Source organism: Poecilia reticulata, linkage group LG23, assembly GCF_000633615.1.
Source record: "Poecilia reticulata strain Guanapo linkage group LG23, Guppy_female_1.0+MT, whole genome shotgun sequence".
Classification (NCBI taxonomy): Eukaryota; Metazoa; Chordata; class Actinopteri; order Cyprinodontiformes; family Poeciliidae; genus Poecilia; species Poecilia reticulata.
Genome location: NC_024353.1, coordinates 2,209,032 through 2,225,611, shown reverse-complemented (window position 1 = coordinate 2,225,611; position 16,580 = coordinate 2,209,032). Strand labels below are relative to the sequence as shown.

At 38.5% G+C, this 16,580-nt stretch overlaps 2 protein-coding genes and 1 long non-coding RNA gene across 3 annotated transcripts in view; 2 read left to right on the top strand and 1 right to left on the bottom strand.

Moving 5' to 3' along the window:
• The first annotated feature begins 890 nt into the window (after positions 1 to 890).
• Positions 891 to 7,089, top strand: LOC103459152 (methionine aminopeptidase 2). Its single transcript, XM_008400478.2, has 11 exons — positions 891 to 1,077; positions 2,974 to 3,063; positions 3,146 to 3,208; positions 3,311 to 3,413; positions 3,492 to 3,653; positions 4,418 to 4,599; positions 4,679 to 4,773; positions 4,850 to 4,946; positions 5,478 to 5,581; positions 5,655 to 5,770; positions 6,205 to 7,089. Exons 1-11 carry the CDS (start codon positions 921 to 923, stop codon positions 6,455 to 6,457), a joined length of 1,422 nt encoding a protein of 473 aa, XP_008398700.1. The 5' UTR covers positions 891 to 920; the 3' UTR covers positions 6,458 to 7,089.
• Positions 7,090 to 9,249: 2,160 nt separating this feature from the next.
• usp44 (ubiquitin specific peptidase 44) overlaps positions 9,250 to 16,580 on the bottom strand; it is a 12,616-nt gene continuing 5,285 nt past the window's right edge. Inside the window, exons 3-6 of the mRNA XM_008400476.2 lie at positions 15,598 to 15,796; positions 14,743 to 14,851; positions 14,427 to 14,644; positions 9,250 to 10,427 (exon numbers count right to left, since the gene is read on the bottom strand). Of these exons, the coding sequence (XP_008398698.1) occupies positions 10,303 to 10,427; positions 14,427 to 14,644; positions 14,743 to 14,851; positions 15,598 to 15,796 (651 nt within the window). The 3' untranslated portion in view covers positions 9,250 to 10,302. The remainder of the gene's footprint in view (positions 10,428 to 14,426; positions 14,645 to 14,742; positions 14,852 to 15,597; positions 15,797 to 16,580) is intronic.
• The window catches only part of LOC103459150 (uncharacterized), a 43,161-nt gene continuing 41,148 nt past the window's right edge, over positions 14,568 to 16,580 (top strand). The window contains exons 1-2 of the long non-coding RNA XR_532686.2: positions 14,568 to 14,660; positions 14,757 to 14,864. This is a non-coding gene — a long non-coding RNA (uncharacterized LOC103459150). The remainder of the gene's footprint in view (positions 14,661 to 14,756; positions 14,865 to 16,580) is intronic.

Here is a 16,580-nt window from a genome sequence, read left to right as displayed (position 1 = left end):
TAAATAAATATATGACTAACTAGTATCCATAAACACTTCTAGGAGCATCAGCTGTCTATTTAATAATTACATTATTTATAAAATGTTGAAAATTACAATCCGTTGAGTCTTAATTGATTTCAATTTTTTGTCATTTTGGTCACTGGAACAGCTTTGCCATCTAGTGGGGTTTTCTATACTTGCTGGTCTCACTGGCCAAAACAACTTTTACCAGTAATAGAAATATTTCATACATGCATATATTACAGCAGACAGGTACTAAAATATATACGTAATAAAAAATGTACAAACATGCAATGAGAATTGTAATATCTTCAGTTAATTTATGAAAAATAAACATTTTATATAGTATAGTGTAAGCTATATATGCTACCTATTACTGTTCAGTTTTATTATACATTTTTCATAGCATATGCAGTTAATACATTTTATCCCATATTTATTTAATTTGGTGAAAAATATTTTAATTATATAAATATATTGTATAATCTACTGCCGTCTTTTTTCTTGCATAGCACAAATTGGTTATTTATTATTATTTTATTATTATTATTGTTATGAAACATATTTAATGTATGCGTTATCTAAAGGTATTCCATCTTTGGCCTTCGCTGAGTCGGCAAGTTTTTACCTTGTGAGGCGTTTTATTGCTTAAATCTGGCTCGGATATATACCCACTAGAGTCATAGCTGTAAATAGATTTCAGTTAATAAATATTCAGTTGAATGACATATTAACCTTTTGAAGAGGATGTTTAAGTCGATAAAACATAAACATACATTGCAGGAAATAATATAAATCAATTTATAAGCAAAGGTTAAAACTGTAATGCAGCGACGACTGCGGTTTTTAAAGTAACGAGTGTCCGTGAAGGCAGCAACAGTTCGATCCTGCTTCCTTTTCCAGCAGTGCCTGCGATCATGGCGGACGTTGTGGCGGAGCACATAGTGATCCAGAAGCCTGTCCACGAAAGGGAGCTGAACGGGGAGGCCGAGATCCGGGAAGAGGCCGACCCAGTGGACGAGGCAGCAAAAAAGAAGAAGAAGAAGAAGAAAAAGAGCAAATCTGCAACGACAGGTAAGGGTTTTCTGTGGCTGCTGTTGTGCTAACACGCTAACGAAGCTAACATTAGCTTAGTTAAAGCTGCGTCAAACTAGCCAGGGTTAACCGCATTGGAGTCGGAAATGTTTAAATGTAGCCCTAAAATATACATGACATAAATGCACATACACTTATATTGCCTGCTCTAACATTGTATACTTGTTTTGGAGTGATTTTGAAACATTTACCATGAAGTTTTGAGTTATTTCGGATTGTTAAAGATAGCAAACTTTCTACGTTAATTGCAGCTGTGAAACGCTAAGCCAGCTGCAGTTTCTTTCGTCTTTAAGCTACGAGAAAGTAGGTTTTATGTTGCTTTAAAAGCTGGTCAACTAAAAGATCTCGATTAATTAAAACGATTAAACGATTAAACTTGTGCCACTTTAAAATACTGGTTATGATATCTGAAGTGGGTGCAACGCTTCCAAATTGGATGAATTCATTGTTTTGTTTTTAAATGTAACAAACCAAAATGAGAACATTTCAGTTTCCCCAAGTATGTTTTCAAGAAATGTATTCAATGTACGACAATTCTGTTTTTATAGTCTTGTTTTTAAAGCCTATTCTCGTGTTCTTCGGTTTTATTGACAAAAATTTTAAAAAAGGCTTCAACAAAGCCAAACCGGAAATTTTAGCTAATCCAATGTCGCATAGAATAATTTAGTTTAGGGTTAAATAGTCGAGTGATTTACATTTTTGAACTATTTGTGTTTCTTTGAAAAGTTGAACTTGCCCTTTAATGGATTACCATTGTTGTTTAATATGGCAGTTTTTAGTGACTAAAACTTTCCTTCAAAAATAAGTGAATCGCTTTACTTCCGGTAAGTTAAAGTCAGCGTTGTGTGTTTGACAACAAAATCTTTCAGCTTTTCAAGAAAAACAAGTAAAACTAAATTTAGCTTGCGTAAGCTTTACAGGCACTTAGTTTTATAGTCTAAAAAAAACCTATACGTCTACGGGCATTTATTTTGAAAGGGAAACCGGAAACACCGCAGCTAACAAGCGGAACTTGACGTTTCCGGTCTTTTAGCCATGCGGGTTTTACAGCAGAGTATGTTGGACTTTGTCAGGCCTCAGAAAACGTTTCAGAACAAGAAAGAAACGTATTTAAGTATAAATTTACATAAAATTAATGTTTCTGAGTATTTCTACTCCTTCCTGTTATCTGACCCCACCTTTTGGCTGCTGCTTACTGATGGCGTTGAAACTCTGCCAAGTTTTCCTGTTTCGTAATTCTCTGTTTAAAGGAGTTGTTACGTAAGAAAACAGGAGAATATGTAATCAGCAAATTAAATAATATATTACTCAGATTGTCTCAACCGCTCTCAAACCAAGCTTTGCATTATATTTCACTTTTGTTTGTTACAAAACATTAAAAGCCAATTCTAATGATTACAACTTAAATTTTGCACATATAATAATAATCATTATTATTATTGTTGATTAAAGTGATTGTGTGGGCAAAATATTGTACATATTTTCTCTCTTCAAATGAACTTCAATAACTTGTTTTGTATTTTAATTATTTAAAGTCGTAGTCCATATCACCTGAATGTGAACTTTGTTTGTTTGTTTCTTATTTTACAAAAATGCAGTGATGTAGTTTATAGTTTAACATTTTAATTTAACAGTACACAGAAATAATTTTGTGTTTTCTAACTGTAAAGAAAAACAAAACAAGTCTTTTTATTCAACAGTGTGCAAATTATGGAGTTTAATACCTTCCTTAACAGATAAAAATGTCGATTATAAACTAAATATTGTCCAAAGAAAGTTTAGTAGTTGTCCTTTTAACTGTGAAATGGCAATGTAGTATTTACTACAGTAAACACTGTAGTAACTGAATCATCTCTACCGGTTTTCCTGCTGCAGCCGTGGAACCTGAGGCGGACGGCGTGGCGGAAGTGACAAAGCAGCTGGATAAGCAGACGATCGAGGAGAAGGACGAAGAAGGCGAGGAGGGTAAATATGCGAACAAATCAGCAGTTTGTTCGGTTACTTTAACGTCTCAACATGTCGGTTTAACGGCTGTTTGTTTGTTCAGATGGAGACGACGGTGAAAACGCAGCAGGGAAAAAGAAGAAGAAGAAAAAGAAGAAGAAAGGATGTAAGAGGAGGATTATTTATTTATTTTGTATTTTTTTGAAGATTCATATTCTGTCGGACAAAGTAATGCATTGTTTCTTATTTATTTGTTTTATTTTTTCAGCCAAAGCTCAAACAGATCCTCCGTCTGTTCCCATCTGTGAGTTGTACCCAAACGGCGCGTTTCCCATCGGACAGGAGTGTGAATATCCCGTCTGTCAGGACGGGTGAGTGTTTTAGCCGTCTCTTTATTTTCACTTTGTTCGCCGAGGTTGTCGGCGCTGACCCGTGTTGTGGTTTCCCAGTCGGAGTGCGACGTGGCGCATGACCATGGAGGAGAGGCGGGTGATGGACAAAGCCAACGAGGAAGTGTGGAACGACTTCCGGCAGGCGGCCGAGGCCCACAGACAAGTCCGGAAACACGTCCGCAGCTTCCTGAAACCCGGACTCACCATGATAGAGATCTGGTGAGGCGGCTCAGACACACACTTGTTTAATAAAACATTTATTTTCTACATTCATACTTTATGATTATTAGCATGTTCCTTTCCATAAAAAATTAATAGAAAACTTAAATGATCAGTTTCTGTGATTTTACTTCTTTTTATGTTTGAGTAAAATGAACATTGATATTTTATTCTATGAACTACTGACATGTCTCTGACATTACAAGCAATAATTTAGTATTTATTAGCAGAAAATGATAAACGGTCAAAATAACAACAAAGATGCAGAGCTTTCAGACCTCAAATAACGCAAAGAAAACAAGTTAATATTCATTTAGAAAGAACAATAGTAATGTTTTAACCCAGGAAGAGTTCAGAAATCAGTATTTGGTGGAATAACCAGGAGGTTTTCAGTGCAGTGGGCTCTGCTGGACGCTGGCCTCTTAATTTTGAGACTAATCCAGAACTAATTCCCATTTTTAAAAACCCTTTCAGACAATTTCTCAGTGTTTCTAATACAATAACTTCAGAAATTCAAGTTTTTTCACAACTGGACTGAAGAGTCATCACATCCTACACATTATTTTTATATTAAAGTTGGAAAGTCTGAACTATGAACTAAGAAGTGTATTGGTGTGAAAAAAATCCAGATTTTCCAGCAATTAAGTCTTCAAAAGTTAATCAATAAATAACATTGGTTTATCACTCAGCTCTATTTGCAGTGTTTAGCCTCTTTTGTTTGTACGTTTTCCTTCCTGGTTTTAATGTTTTGCTCCTCCGCCCAGCGAGCGTCTGGAGGATTGCTCCCGTAAGCTGATAAAGGAGAACGGGCTGAACGCCGGGCTGGCCTTCCCCACCGGCTGCTCCCTCAACCACTGTGCTGCCCACTACACCCCCAACGCGGGAGACCCCACCGTCCTGCAGTACGACGACGTCTGCAAGATCGACTTCGGCACGCACATCAACGGTAAAACGCAGCTTCAGCTTCGCTCTCTGACAACAGATCTGTAAATTTAACGGCGCTCCCCTCATTTCCTGTGTCTCAGGGAGAATCATTGACTGTGCCTTCACCGTCACGTTTAACCCAAAGTACGACAAGCTGCTGGAGGCCGTGCAGGACGCCACCAACACTGGAATCAAAGTAGGACTCAAACACGTCGGCCATGTTTGATCTGTTTGGAACCTGCAGCTGACGCGCTGCTGTCGGTCTGTTGCAGAACGCCGGCATCGATGTGCGTCTGTGTGACGTCGGCGAGGCGATTCAGGAGGTGATGGAGTCCTACGAAGTGGAGCTCGACGGGAAAACATACCAAGGTGTTTATTTGACCCGGTTTTGGATTAGCAAGGTTGCTAAGGTTGCTAAACTTGCTACCAGCAGAATAAAGCTAGCAGTGTTATTGTGTTATTTTTATTGCTACCACGACTGTATTATTCAAATATTATGACTTTATTCTTGTAAGAAAAGTTTTAGATTGACCTTAATGTGTCCTAAAATCAAAGTCCAATAAATAAAACACTTGTCAAGCAAGATGGTGGCCATCGCTGATGACCAAGGAGTTCATTGGTGGGAAAAAAAAAAAAATCCAGATTTTCCAAAAATTTTAATCTTCAAAAACTGTATTAGACATAACATTATCAGAATAAAATTGATTTGTCACCCTGCTCTAGGTCCAAGATATGCTTCCTTAAAGCTAATAAATGTTTATTAAATGTAACAAACATGCTGCACAGCAACAACAATAATAAAGGAACATAAGAGACGTAAAGTTGTAGAAAATCATTTGTTTTATCTGACTTAAAAACAGTGAAAAGTTTTTGTGTTATTGATTTTATTTATTTTTTCAGTGAAGCCAATCAGAAACCTGAACGGTCACTCCATCGGCCAGTACAGGATACATGCTGGGAAGACGGTTCCCATCGTTAAGGGAGGCGAAGCCACCAGGATGGAGGTGGGCGGAGTTTACTGGTGTTAATGGTGGAACTGGGACGACGGTCTGTGCTGAGTGTGTTTTCTGTGTTTAGGAGGGAGAGGTTTACGCCATCGAGACGTTCGGCAGCACGGGGAAAGGCGTCGTCCACGACGACATGGAGTGCTCCCACTACATGAAGAACTTTGACGTCGGCCATGTTCCCATCAGGTGAGGCCGCGTTCGCCGCGCCGCGTTTAGTTGACATTTTATGTGAATCTTGATCATAATTATTGAAATAATAAACTAATTTAGTAATTGGACAAACTAAAAAAAGAATCTGCTGAAAGAAGAGCAGTAATTAATCCAAAACTGTATAAAAAATACAAGTTTCCATTTAAAAATAAATAAACTTTGTAAACATGTCCTCAAGGGGCAGTTTTAACTTCACCCAGTTCAAACTCTGTAAAAGAAAAGTATCTTATTCAACTTTATTTTCTAATTATTAATCAATTAACCCAAATTAGTAATCAGATTAGCCCTATAATGTATTAAGTCAAAGAGCTGAGCTTCTCACATCAACACGTTAAACTTTGCGTGAACGCAACATGCGTATCATGAGTGAAAGTCTGAGTTAAATCCTGTCGCTCTTCTTTTCCCTCCAGGCTGCCGAGAGCGAAGCACCTGCTGAACGTGATCAACGAGAACTTCGGCACGCTGGCGTTCTGCCGCCGCTGGCTGGACCGCCTGGGCGAGAGCAAGTACCTGATGGCGCTGAAGAACCTGTGCGACCTGGGCATCGTGGACCCCTACCCGCCGCTCTGCGACACCAAGGGCTGCTACACGGCTCAGTTCGAGCACACCATCCTGCTCCGGCCCACCTGCAAGGAGGTGGTGAGCCGAGGAGACGACTACTGACCCCCGACCCGACCGTTCCACCCGGCGCCCCCCTCACCGCTCCTCCAGACACTGATTGAGAAACAGCAGAACAGAGCCGTTTTATTCAGAAGAGTCATTAAAACTATGAGAAATGTTGTTGTAGGCTGCCTACAGTGCACTCCTCACAGCTTCCAGGGAGAGATAAAACCCAACAGCAAACTTTGGACCTTGTTTAGAAACGTGTTACAGCTGCTAAGCAAACTCGGTGCGACCCCCAGTATTCAGAGAAGCGCAAACCCGGAACCTCCCTGTCAGGTCTAGCGACTCCACTCTGAGACTTTAGTTCTATAATCAACGAAGATACAGATGGTTTTAGGAAGTATTCAGCTCAATGCATGATGGGAAATCACTGCATACAGACTTTACTGCACATTTAAGCACAGGTTGCCGTAGTAATATTCGCCATCTTCATTCAGACGCCACATCCCTGCAGCTTCTGTCGCTCCAGGAGGGAAACCTGCACTCTGACCCTCCAGTCTCTCTAAAATATCGTAGAAAAGCGGCCGCAGAGACTGTATGCTCCCAGATAAGATGCTTCATTTGGAACTCTCCTTGGAAATGTTTTTGTAAGAAAAAAAAAAAAAAATTGATTAAAATAATTTTTGCTCATTGCTTGTTGTCTTTAATGATATTTGACAAATTCTTCAAATTTTTTAATATTTAGGCCTATGGACCTTACCACAGGGGCCGCATTTCATTGGCTAATGCCCATTTTGTCACAGCGCAGCTACCACGTGCGTGACGTCTCACAAACACAAGCTACAGTAGTAAATACATGCTAATGTACATTGTGGACTACCAGACCGGCAGAAAGTTTTTGCGTCAGGACTCGAAAAAGAATGGTTCTCCACCGTCAGTGGGGTATCTGTACAGGCGATGTCAGTTATCCTGATCGTATTTGTGGAACTAAAATTCACAGATTTCCAAAATCTGAAACTGAAAGCCTTGCTTGGATCAAAGCTTGTGCACGACCGCATTTGCAACTCAACCGTCGTAGGATCAATAAGAACAAAGGAGTGGCTGCTGGTGTAAGTATTATTGCTTTGCTTTCTTTGTGTTTAGTGAATAAAAAAAATAAAGTCAATAATAAACACATCCATTATGAAAACCTTTTAGCCAAGTACAGCATAATGGCAGTACCGATACAACTTCTACATCTTGAAGCCTGTCTGTTACACAGTCTTACGTTAGCTCAACAGATCAATATGCAATGTGTACCGTATCTGACATACATTAAAGATGTTATTTTACCTGAAAAGGCTTTTTACTAAACTGTAATTGTGTTAGCCTCCGAGTACCGTGTATCAGGCCTAGGCACATACGAACATTTGCCAACAGAAATCACCCTCTAAACCATGAATGCCCGACTTACCCAGCCTTGCGAGAACAATTGGCGTCAGTGATCTTGTCCACAGCTATATTTATGCTGAGGGTCTGAGGATTTACCATGTTCCTCATCGACCAGTAGCATTTAGCTGTGACGCGCACAATCTTGGAGGCATCGTGTGGCTCAAACACCTTGATGTCGTCCAAAAAAGATGACATTAACTTGTTGGCTCCCCTGTCCATTGTCGTGGCTGACATCTTTTGAAAATCCAGCAGAAATGCTACACTAATCGACTCAGAAATACTCTGCAAAGAGTCAGTCGAAATGAAATTACACATAGAAACTAAGCACCGCAGGCTTTGTTTGTGAGACATGAAGTCACGTGAGACTTTCGAGGCAGTTTCTGTAAGGTCCATTGTGACTATGTTGAATAAACATTTTATTGAACACTTGATAATTTGTAGCAAAGGATGCATCTGCAGGTAAAAAATACTGCTAGCATCAACATATGGTTAACCGGTTAATAATTACATAGCAAAAGCAGGTTAACAGTTTTTCTGGGTTTTTTTTTTTTTTTTTTAACCGAATTTGACGCAGGTGTAGCTAAAACCGTCACATATTTCTAGGTGAAACATTTACATACAAAGCTTTTTTCATTTTATTTTATCTTAAACTCTACATACATATTTTGAAAGTTTTGGATTAGTTACTGCTCTGATTATGTTCAAATTGCCTTTATGAGTGTAAACTCCAGTTAACGATTAATTGATTACTAAATTAGTTGACGGTTATTTCAATGACCGATGAATCTGATAAATCATTTCAGCCTTATATTTTTGTCATTTTGTTAAATTATAGTAAAACGTATACAAATGGATCTCAATTAGTTTTTAAGTTTAGAATAAGTTAAAAACGTAAATCAGTCGTCCGTAGTTTTTACCTCTTTGCAAGGGGTTTCATAACATGTTAATCACAAATCCTACATTTTATTGTAGCGGGACTATTATATCTATTTTTTCTGGCGCGGACGCGCAGACATCTTGATTGCGGCGGTTGAATATACCGCTAGCTAGCTGCTAAGTTAACTTTTTTTTTTTTTACGTCGATCATAAGTAGAAATTTATCGCCTGTTGGCTCACTTCTCTTCCCAGCTGTAAGGCTCATTATGTGCAAAGAGAGACATAACAGTATTAAAAAAATAATAATTAAAAATACACAAAGCCGCTGACAAGAAACCCCAAAATGTCAGTTTTTGCTAGCATAAGCCCTGTATTTGTATTTTCGATCTAAAATTTTATTCAAGGTGGCATTAGGAAGGCCTACATTTTTCTTAAATTTGACTTGCTCTAACCTGTTTGTAAGCTTCTTTTAAGTAATAATCAAATATTGACTTTGTTTAAAGTGGTCAGATACCGTATTTTAAAAAAAGACAAAAACTCCCGTCTTTGTAGAAAAATGAAAAAATAATCTCATTTATTGAGGTAATTTTTTCTAGAAATAAAAATTGAGGTAACAATTTGCATAGCATAACTTCCATAAAATTTACACACACACACAAACACACCGTGAAGTAGTAACCAAAACACCAAAAACCAACCATTCAACAGTGAAAGGAAAACAAAGTGTGCTGTGATTCTTCTCTAATGAACAGATTCATACAGTAAAGTCTTTATAAAAACAGATGCTGGTGTCGAACAAAGGATCGTATAAAAATTTAACATTTGATGGTCGAGTTTGTATAAAAATACATTCATAGACTAAATGCTGGTTTGTATGGATCGCAGTGCTGCTGAATTAATAAGAACTATAAAAATACTTTGCGACAAAAGGGCACTTTTTCTATTATTGTCAGGTTGGGGATGTTTCTCTTAAAGCAGTTACATTCTGGAGCAGAAAGGTGGCAGCAAAATGCTCAAGGAAAGTTTCCACCATGTTGAATATTTATTCAAACCCAAACTTCCTGTCCTGTATGTTTACATATTTTTTGAAACGACCGTCATTTGTGTACAAAAAGAAGTTAAAAACTGTAGAAACTAGTGCATTTCTGGCAGGAAAATGACCCAAATGCCGTCTTGAGTGACTGACATGTTAACCTACATCCACTTCAACAATCTAAAGTGACTGAGAAACATTTCAGCTGATGAACAGACAAACATTTACAATCAACAAGCGGGCAGATGAGAACTCTCCCTACCGGCTGCTACAGAGACAAACCTTGGCTGATACTCTCTTCTTAATAAAATACAAATTTACATAAATCACATCAGCATTTTCTTTTAAAATACCTACATATATAAACACCATTTACAACAAGTTCACAAAGCAGAACCGGGTTTTTACAAAAGGAGTCCTTCCTCTTATTTTTCCTAACGTAGAAAAATAGACACACAAAAAAAAAAGTCCCATGATCCCAGGTTTTAGAAGAAATACTGGAAAAGGAGCGACAGGTTGGGCCGGGATACAGTGGAGATCAAAGTTCAGGAGAGAGGTCCTGATTCTATAGTGGCCGGTCTTTGTCCTGAGTTACTCGCTGTGTGTAGAAGAGGATGTAGGCCTGAGCCCGACAAACCTCGTCCACTGAGCACACATTCAGCTTAGAGTCATTACAGTGAACCCAGAAGCCTGGAAAAGAGAAGATTAAAACACAAATGAACTTTTTCAATCAAAACAACGCAATTACTTTACTTTTAATGCAATAAAACAGTTTAAACAGTTATTTCTTGATCAGTCAAGTTCAGGATAAAGAGAGACATTTAATCAAGTGGGTTAAATAAAATCCAAAAACGAGGAAAAACCATCTAAAGTTTGATAAAAATGTACATGTTAAAATAAGCTTGCTGTTTTATTTACACTTCCCTTCTTACATTAAAACCCTGATAGGGTTTTATCATGAACTTTTTGTGTTGTCAGATGTTTTTGATTGGAGGTCTGCATTCTTAGGTGGGTTGAAGTTTTTAGTGATTTAAAACTAAATAAAAAATTTAAACGTCATGTTCTTTTAAATTCATTTTATTCAGGCACTTGGCAGACCTATAGGAATAGAGAACACCAAGTACCGTAGGTTAATCATTGATCGTTAATCTATCTGTTCAGAGACTGAGTCACGGAGCTGGAGTACAGCATGAAATAACATTTTTGATTAAACTCAATAGTGAGGAGATACTTTATTGCTAGCATAATAAAAGAAAAGGGGTTTTATTTGCAGAAAAAAGGGGATGATTCACTTTATTTGGGAAATGTGTCACAACAAAGCTATATATTACACTATATTATATATTTTACAACATTGCAGTGGCACAGAATGGTTAGATATGTTCTCATGTCTGCCACTCCCTGGAATGTTTTATGGCTAAGACCAGTTTTATTAGCCATTGAGATGCACTCAAATGTTCCTCCAATTTGATACCCCTATTCATCACTGATTATTAGCTTGGAATATTTGCCTCCTCCTGTGAGCTCTTCAGGCCTGTTCCATTCCGCTTTTTACATCTACAGTATTAGCATCTTCTCAATCCTAACATTACAACACGTCCATTGATTCCTGTCATGAAGCTACGGAGCCCTCCAGGAGACATGGGGATTTTTTGTTCTTTTGTGTTCCCTCGCAAAAGGTTTTGCATTCCCTCGCGAGGGAACTGAGCAATAATCTATTGCTCAGTTCATGTGGCATAATTGAATACTGTAAGCCTTTCTTACGGTGGCCGCCGTAATTTCTGCTTTAATACAAGCTTATTTACGGTTTTCCCATGGACTATTGAGTTATTATCGCGGGGTAATAAGTCATCTGATTGTGTCTATTGTGTTCGTCTGAATGGTTTAAAGGGCTGCTTTCAGTGCCGTTCCATCTGAGCCTTAACAGACATAAACATGCAGTAAATAAATCGATTTTCAATCAGTTTTTTGCACCAAAGAGTTAATAATAATAAACACGTTTTCGCTGAGGCTCTATAAGAGCCATATGAATTAAATAATTATTGATATGACAGAAGCAGCGGCGTTGACACCTGGTGGTGGGTGTGTCGTTGTGGGCGTGACTGTCATCAAGTATGAATGGGAAGGTTACTGGCGTGCTGCTGGCTCTGTGTGTATGAGGAAGCGGGTGAGCGGAGTGGTAAGTCCTCGCAAAGTTTGGAGCATGATAATCAAAATTAAATAAATCGATAATTGTGACAGAACAAAGAGGTTAGGAGTTGATTGATACACGGACAGATGAGATTCCCTGAGTTAACCCAGTGCGGCCGTCTACCACCATTAATTTGCTGTGTTTTGTAGTGATAAAACACAGCAATAATGTTATAATGTTTAAAATTATTAAAGCTTTGGTGCAAAAAACTGATTGAAAATCGATTCATTGACTGCATGTTTATGTCTGTTAAGGCTCAGATGGAATGGCACTAAAAGCAGCCCTTTAAATCATTCAGACACGAACACAACAGAGACACAATCAGATGACTTATTACCCCCCGGTAATAACTCAATAGTCCATGGAAAAACCTTATAAGCTTGTATTAAAGCAGAAAGTACGGCGGCCACCGTAAAAATGGCTTACAGTATTCAATTATGAACTGATCAGTAGATTATTGCGAGCGAACGCAAAACCTTTTGCGAAGGGACGCAAAAGTTTTGCGAGGGAACGCAAAAGTATTGCGAGGTAACGCAAAAGAAAAAAAATTTCCTCATGTCCTCTGGAGGGCTCCGTATGAAGCATCACTGGGAAATAGATAAAATATAAATAGAAAGCTGGTCTGTGTCAACACTGATCCACATCAGATGTAACAGATGTTCTTCCAGTCGTGATCCATTTCCTATGTAAATATGTTTGAATGCAGAAAAAACGGATAAGAGTTCTACTTTTTGGCTCAGAGAATTCAAATTACAATTAATTGTCAATAAATAGTTACTTTGATTAGCATTAGTTCTAGTCACGTCCGTTAGACATGGTTTTAGTGTTGTAGTTTGGCCGCCATCCAGCAGAGGGCGCCGCTGGTCATCCTTAAGCGGAGGCGTTGCTGCAGAAACAAAGATGGCGGCCATACCAGAGCGTTAATAAGAGAAAAAGCTTAAATAGCGTCAGGTGCAGCATGTAAAATGCACTTTATGCGGTTCTGTTTAGAAATATGAACAGTCCGGAAGTTATTTTGAAATATAAATTCTCGACAAGTTCCTTAAATTTCACCTTAATAGCGCTCATTTAGCCGAGCAACATGACGGAGCAGCAACAGAAAATAAGGATTTGCTACGAAGGTGAGGACGTGACGACAGAAAAGCGAAGGAGATAACGCCGAAAAATTAAGAAAAAAAATATGATTTTGAGGGTTGTCGTGAGTTAATATACTTAACGGAGCGGGGTTTTGGTATTCGTTCGAGTAATTACAAACTGTACTTCTGTTCGTATTTAACTTTTCAGCTTTTATTTTTTAATAGGCAGTAACACCTGCTTCGTTTTAACAACATGTCTAAGTTTGATCATTTAAGAAAATTCAATGAGTATTTAAATTGATGAAACAAAAAAATGTTAAATAATGTCAGCATATTATGAAAAAATTAGGCCTTCGTGTTACTGCTACGGGAACAAATTCTGGTTTTTAGTAATATGACCGCCAATCAATCGTTAATCGAGCTACAAGAGTAACTAACTTTAGATTAACTCATTAATCAATATCTATGGCTGACTAAAAAAATTGAAGCACTACTTCACCATATTTTTACTCAAATAAAAGTAAAAAGTAGCCATCCATAAAATTACCTGAGTAAGAGTAAAAAAGGTATTTTGTAAAAAGGCTAGTCATGTTATTTTACAATGTCACCAGATGGACCAAAAATATAAAATTATGCACAAATTCTGAAATATTTAAACCTAAAATAAAAACATTAATACAAATAGCATAATTACAAAAAAATAAAAAAAGCAGAAGAAGCACTTATTGGTTTGTTTTTTCAATATAAAACTTATGTAACTCGTGCCTATAGTAGGTTATGTTCAAACAGGATAGAGTACTTCCAGTAGTAATGCATAATGTTTACCGTACATTCATTTGATCATCAAATGGCACAAGAGGCTCAACGGCAGATAAAAAATAACATCAGAAAAACAAAACAAGAAGTCTCGCTTTAACATAAACTAGGTTTCCATCTGATGCGTTTTTGGTCAAAGTTCTGGATTAACTCAAAACATATTCTTAAATATAAACGTACTGAATTACACATTTATTTTATAACTCTGCACCAGTACAGCTCACTTAAATATGCCAATGGCTTCAAAAGTTTGGTCAAACAACCATTTTAATTTGCTCATTCAGTACAATTAGGAGTATGACAGCCAATGGAAAGTAAATAATCAACAAACTGAAAAAAGCAATAAGTTGACTACCTTGGTCAAACATGTCAAAATAAACAAACTTCTTTCAAATGATGCAGAAGGAGAAATTAGAAATTCTAGCATGAAGTTGCTCAGAGAAAGCATAGAATTAGACTAAATAGACATGCCCTTATCGATAACAGATATAGGTTTATTTTTTATCATGACCGATAGACATTGATATCAGATCGGTGCATTTCCTAACCAAACTGCATTTCTTTTTTTTTTTTCCATTCAAATAATTTCAGCTTTTTCCCCCTCACCTCCTTCTGTGTTGTAGCAGTAGGCAGTGTAGTGGCCTGATCCAAATCCCTTCCCATGATGCATCACAACAGCAGAGAGCTCGTAGAGGAAGTGCTTGGGGCGCGGCGACCCCGCGGCGCTCGGGCTGCTGGGATTGGAGCAGTAGGGCTCCATGTTGAGGAGCTGGTCGAAGCTGACGTGAACTCCGATCTTCTCCCGGTGGTTCCGCCCGGACCACCTGACCGTCAGACACAGTGAGTCGACCAGCTGAAACCTGCTGCTGTTTTACCAAAGCTGTGTGGCTAATTAGCATGCTAACGTGAAGCGTGATCTCACCTGAAACGTTTGAGGTGGAGCCTGAGGACCTGAGGCAGTTTATAGACCATCAGCTGTTTCTTTGCTTCGGTCAAGATGACGGTTTTGGAGCATGTGCGTCGTCGCGCTGCTGCAGGAGGAAGGTAAAGTATAAACTTCTATCTCACTGAATGTTTGTTTTTAATAGAAATCATTTAGCTTCAAAACAGGTTAGGATAGGTCTATACAAAACATCGTTCTTAGACAATGAAATTTTAGTCCAGTCAGTTCTGCCTTTTTTGAGCTCCTTTCAGAATGAGATGTTTCAGGGCCTCTGTCACTTTAAATCCTGATGAGCTGCTGCTGGCCACGCCCCCAAACTCAATGTTTACACTCACACGTGAAAATGGCTGCAAACAGATATGCAATTATTGAAATGGTTGAAAATATTAATCGGATTAATAGATTATTAAAATATTAGTTGACTGCTCCGGTAATCAATTAATTAACTGGAGCAGCATGTAGTTTGTGAGCATTGGGCAGCTAGTCTTTTACAGCAGCCATTGTAGATTACATACACCGGTAAAATCAGCTGACCAAACATGCTGGAGCAGACTGGGGTTGCTAGGTAACAGGATTTATGAAATGACATTCTGAAGACTTTTAAATAGGGCTAATTTTCCAGACATCAAAAACATGAACTTATTGCCAAAAAAAACAGCGGAGTTTTTTTTTAAGCACTTGGATTGTTTTCAGAAGCAGTAGAGACCCAAATGGAAGTAAAAAAAAAAGAAGTGCAAAATAGGAATTTTGCACAATAGGTCCCCGTTAAATAAAATAAAATATCAGGTGTAAATGTTTAAAACCGAGGCGGCTCAGAGTGTTGCACTCACTCACCGTTACACTGGTCGCAGGCGTAGATGTTTCCCTCCAGCGCTTCCGTTTCTGTAAACTTGGCCAGCATCTCGGTCAGGTGGCACGGAGCCTGCGCGGCCGACTCCCTGCTGTTGCTATGGTAACGCTCAGGGAACTCCAGAGACAAATCCCAGAAAGGCTCCACAGTGTTGGAGCGATGGCTGCAGGCCAGGCACGTCACCTGCACAGACGAGTCGGGATGAGTGGAGCTTCCCTCTTTGTCATGCAGTCTGAGTCGGGGTTATGGTGAGCAGTCAGAGTAGAGAGTAGCTGAAGACACTCGGCCTTCTGTCCAGCTAGAGCAGGTGTCTCAGTGTGTGCACAGACCACAAAGGAAGCATTACTCCTTTCACATACACATCCTTTTTTGTAACCAGGTTGCTGTGTACTGCAGACTGCTGCCCAGGTCCCTCTTGAAAATGAGATCTGGATCTCAATGGGGTTTACCTGGTTAAATAAAGGAAATAAAATCCTCTACAGAGCCCTGAAAAGTATTTATTAGGGATGCTCTGATCAGGTCTTTTACTGATCCACCCATGAGGGCCAATCACATGGATTGGCTGTTAATTTTTCGCTTTAGGCATAAATGCTACTATGTGATCTGGCAAAATAGAAAAATGATCTGGCAATAAATTCACCTAATTTAGACTAAAAACGTGCAAAGTACTTGCAGGCACAACACAGCAGCTATTCAGTCAAAAGGACAACTGAAAAACCTGAAATCAGTTAAACAATATTTAATAGTAAGGCTCTCAGTGCCATAAATTATACGAGTCAAATAAATCTCAACACTGCATATATCAAATAATGTCAAGAAAGAAAGAAAACATTCATTCCAAGTCAAATGCAGGTTACAGCAACATAAACAATCCTGAGTTACTGAACCAAAACTTCCTGAGATGATGGCCAGCTGATTAATGCTGGTTCTGATTGGCCAGCTGATTAATGCTGGTTCTGATTGGCCA

What these genes read in the sequence shown, in the direction of transcription:
- LOC103459152 (XM_008400478.2), top strand. Translation starts at nt 921, where the DNA reads ATGGCGGACGTTGTGGCGGAGCACATAGTGATCCAGAAGCCTGTCCAC. An exon ending in CTCACCATGATAGAGATCTG is followed by an intron (nt 3,654 to 4,417) that starts GTGAGGCGGCTC and finishes TCCTCCGCCCAG; the next exon opens with CGAGCGTCTGGAGGATTGCT. An exon ending in GTCGGCCATGTTCCCATCAG is followed by an intron (nt 5,771 to 6,204) that starts GTGAGGCCGCGT and finishes TTTTCCCTCCAG; the next exon opens with GCTGCCGAGAGCGAAGCACC.